General features: G+C 35.8%; 1 protein-coding gene across 1 annotated transcript; it reads right to left on the reverse strand.

Annotated features, from left to right (window-relative positions):
* Window positions 1-2473: 2473 nt before the first annotated feature.
* LOC140878607 (uncharacterized) lies at window positions 2474-3241 on the reverse strand. The gene has a single exon (XM_073282225.1). The coding sequence runs from the start codon at window positions 3239-3241 to the stop codon at window positions 2474-2476; it is 768 nt and encodes a 255-aa protein (XP_073138326.1).
* Between the last annotated feature and the right edge of the window lie 825 nt (window positions 3242-4066).

Genomic DNA, 4066 nt, shown 5'->3' on the forward strand with positions numbered 1-4066 from the left:
ACATCAATCAATAACTGAAAATATTCAAAATCTCAAACATCCAAGTCTCAAACATAAATTAAGTTTGACCCAATCTCGTGATCTTGATTGAAGAAAAACTACTCAATAATTGAAAATATAATTCAATAAACAAGTTTAATAATCAAAAGAGAATAAAGAAGAAACTGGGATGGAGCGTTCTTCAATCTCGAGCCCTAGTCGCCACTTCACGTTCTGGTGCGATCTTCCCCTTCTTCTGCCATCTTCTAACTCCTTTTATATGTCTCCTAAAAGCCCATGAAATAATGTCCGGCAAGTCCATGATTTAATTTTCTCATAGTTTTATTTTTTCTGAACTTCGCGATAGCACTCGAGCGCAAGAACTTGCGCTCGAGCGAGATATCTTTTGTTTTATTTTTTTCACATTATTCCAGGCTCGCTCGAGCGCAAGAAGTTGCGCTCGAGCGAGCAAATTTCCGCCCATGAAATAATTTTTGCACAAGCATTCTGATCGAGCTGAAATTTGGACAGCAGCTTTAAAACATCTTGAATTCAATTTGAACGGTGAAGATCAGATTTAGATCTTTCTATCATCTAAAATAAATTTTGGACCATTGCTGCTCCGTAATTCTTTCTTTCGGCTCTTCTCTTGCCCCAAAATCATGATTTCTTCACAAATTCCTACAAAAATCAACCCAGAGAGTGAAATGCACACATATGCAATAAATCACATAAAAATACACAAAAACACAATGAGACAATACGAATGCATGCAAAATAGACATTAAAATAACATAAAATAATGCACAAAAAATGCACTTATCATGGACACAAAAGACTTGGTTGAGAAACCATTGTGTATAACTCGATCAATTATAAAATCCTAGTTTAAAGCCTTGAATAAAGCCATGCCAGATGATTGACAAATATGTTGAAGTATATCTCATATTGTTTAAAGCTAGTGATTTCCGTGATAGTACATTGTAATGACCAAATGATCATTGGAAAGTCACGAAGCTATGAGTACAATGGTATGTCACGACACGTTGATCGTAGACATAATACCACTAAGCAGTTGATATCTAATGAAGTTATCTTAGTCAACAATGTGGAACTAAAGATAACTTGATGTATGTACACAAAGTTTTGGAAAGAGATAAAAATATTTCTCATCAAGGGGAATGATACTAAAAATCTACAATCAAAACGATCTTAGCGGAAATCCAACCTTGATGATTGGAGATCCCAAGATCTTGGTTCAATGGGAGAATGAAGTTTTGAGAGTTGTTGTAATAGCACTTGAGACAAGCTTTGTAAAAAGTTGGCTTCTCATTACTAGGATGAAAACGTGCGGTCTACCACATGTAGTGAGGTTAAATTTATTCTTTTAATGATTTCTATACTTGAAAAAAGTAGAGTATGATAGGATACTCGTTATAAGAGATCATCCATGTAAGTGTGAAGACGAGCCGCTTCAATGAAATACTTATCAATCCAAGAGTGTGTCCATGGCTAAAACGGACACGACCATGAGAACAAAAAATGTGAGAAGGGTTATTGTGTAGGTATCATTGTCTCGGTTTACACAAACGATTAAATAGTTCAAAACATTGCATTCACTAAGCAGCCAGTAAATCCGATGGTATTCTACTACGGAAGTTCAAAACCAAAAGCTACCCCTTCCGATGCAATAATCTTTCGATTGAACTTTCGAAGAGTTTGCATTACATACATACACATTAATTTCCATTCATGTGTGAGATTGTTGAAAATTTAGGTTGTGTACCCATTTAGAATCGATAAAATATTTATGATAAAATTATTTCTTGATTACCAATTAGGTTGAATGATAAATTAATAAAAAGTTCAAAAATAATTGTTCAAATTTTATCGAGTGAAAAGATTGAATATAAAATATTATATATTATCTATTACTACTATTATATAAGAGACCTTTAGTTTGTCTCTTGGTATGCCCACAAAAATATAGAATAAATATTTAAAAAAAAACACACACCATAAACTGCTTTCCTCCACTATCTCAATTTCTTTTCTTTTTTTTATTTAACTATTTCTCCCATTTTTCCTCCCAATTTTTGTATTTAATATATAGTACAATCATTTTATTTGAAAATTTTAATTAGAATATAATTTTATTATAAAAAAACAGATTGGCGTACAATAAGACGCTAGTATAATATTAAATGAAATGAAAATAAATGGAAAAGGAAAGTAAAAATAAGACAAGTAAAAATAAATTTTCGATCCCCAACGGTGGCATAGGTGGAATACATATATTTTTCGGCACAAATGTGGCTCGTAGAGCCGATATCGATCAACCATCCTCTTGGATCATCCACCATGTTGGTCTCACAAATAACGACACTTAAATCAATTTCAAAAATTTCTAAAGGTACATACCTTTCTTCAACCATGTTGACTTTCTTTGGTTTCTGATTTTTTTTGTTTTTCTTTGAAAGAAGGCAGTCCCTTTTCATATGATTCGGTTTGCCACAGTTGTAGCAACTTCCTTGGAATTTCTTCGTTTTCCATCATGGGGGAGCTTCCTCTTGTGACTTGTACTAGATTCCGCCAGATTTGCTTTGGCCTTGGTTTTCATCATCTTTTTATTTGACTTGACCTCAGTGTTTCTGTTGTCTTCCTTTATGTGAAGCCTCACAATAAGGTCTTCAAGTTTTAACTCCTTAAGTTTGTGCTTAAGGTAGTTTTTGAAATCCTTCCACAGCGGTGGCAACTTCTCGATGATAGAAGCGACTTGAAACGGTTCGTTGATCTCCATACCTTCGGCCAACAAGTCATGCAAGATAATTTGTATTTCTTGCACTTGACTCATCCCAGTTTTTGAGTCGATCATCTTGAAGTCCAGAAACTTGCCAACCACAAACTTCTTTATGCCAGCATCTTCAGTTTTGTATTTCTTTTCCAAGGAATTCAAGAGTTCCTTGACAGTCTTCACAGAGGAGTAGACACGATAGAGAGTGTCATCAAGGCCATTCAATATACAGTTTCTGCACAGAAAATCGCTGTGGTTCAATGCATCAACAGCGGTCCTCCTTTGAGTGTCAGAATCGCCTTCAACGACTACAGGGGGATCTTCCTTGAGAAATCTAGACAGATTGAGTGTGGTCAGATAGAAGAGCATCTTCTGCTGCCAACGTTTGAAGTCGGCACCAGAAAACTTTGGTGGCTTTTCTCCATGTGCAGGGGCAGAAGCGAGTGAAGTGAATGAAACGATAGACATATTCAGAATCCGAGAAATACAAAAATTTTGTCTTGCGATTGTTATAAAGATGTACTCCGAATTCTGAACACGTCAGCAATAGCAACAACAACAGAAAACGAACAAGTCGAGGCGAGAGAAACTCTCTATCCGCAAGACGAAATTGCCCGTTAACAGTGCTTAAACGTTGACGGCAATCGTCTCCAAGATACAAAGACTTTACAATCGAGATATAGCAACACAACAAATATCTCGATCTTCGTCGAGCGAAAATATGTGTCAACTTGACTTTTGTGAGAGAGAGAGGGAAGAATTTGCAGAGAAATCTGATGCATCACGTTATCAGATGTTACAGATTAATCTCTCTGCGTTATAACAGTCATATATATATATATACTATGACTCCAAAAACACGTTTTATGGCCCTAAGGATGCAACCAATGACAGAAAAAGTCGTGACTTTTCAAACTGTAGGCAGAGTTATAATATTTTACGGGCGCCCAACTTTTGCTAACTTTCTGTCTCGCTCAATCGACGTTGCGCCCAAGCGGTAATATTTTACCGCACACAAAAAATAATAATAAATATTATTTTTTTATCCAAAAAGAATAATATGATCATAAGACCTCGCCTCGCCGAGCTGACCGGCCGACCGCGCGTGTTTGTTGCATCGATTAGCGTCTTGCCCCTTTACAAAACATCGGTGCCCTAAGGGCCCAATCCCATTGTAACGCCCAGAATTTTCTTAGGTGATTCCGCATGCATAACTAGGAAATAATTAAGATAATCTCAGAATTTTTATATCTAAACTTATTTATTCATCTCATTCACGTTTGATCACCCTAG

This window comes from Henckelia pumila, chromosome 2 (assembly GCF_033568475.1).
Source record: "Henckelia pumila isolate YLH828 chromosome 2, ASM3356847v2, whole genome shotgun sequence".
NCBI classification, from domain to species: domain Eukaryota; kingdom Viridiplantae; phylum Streptophyta; class Magnoliopsida; order Lamiales; family Gesneriaceae; genus Henckelia; species Henckelia pumila.

What these genes read in the sequence shown, in the direction of transcription:
- LOC140878607 (XM_073282225.1), bottom strand. Translation starts at nt 3,241, where the DNA reads ATGTCTATCGTTTCATTCACTTCACTCGCTTCTGCCCCTGCACATGGA.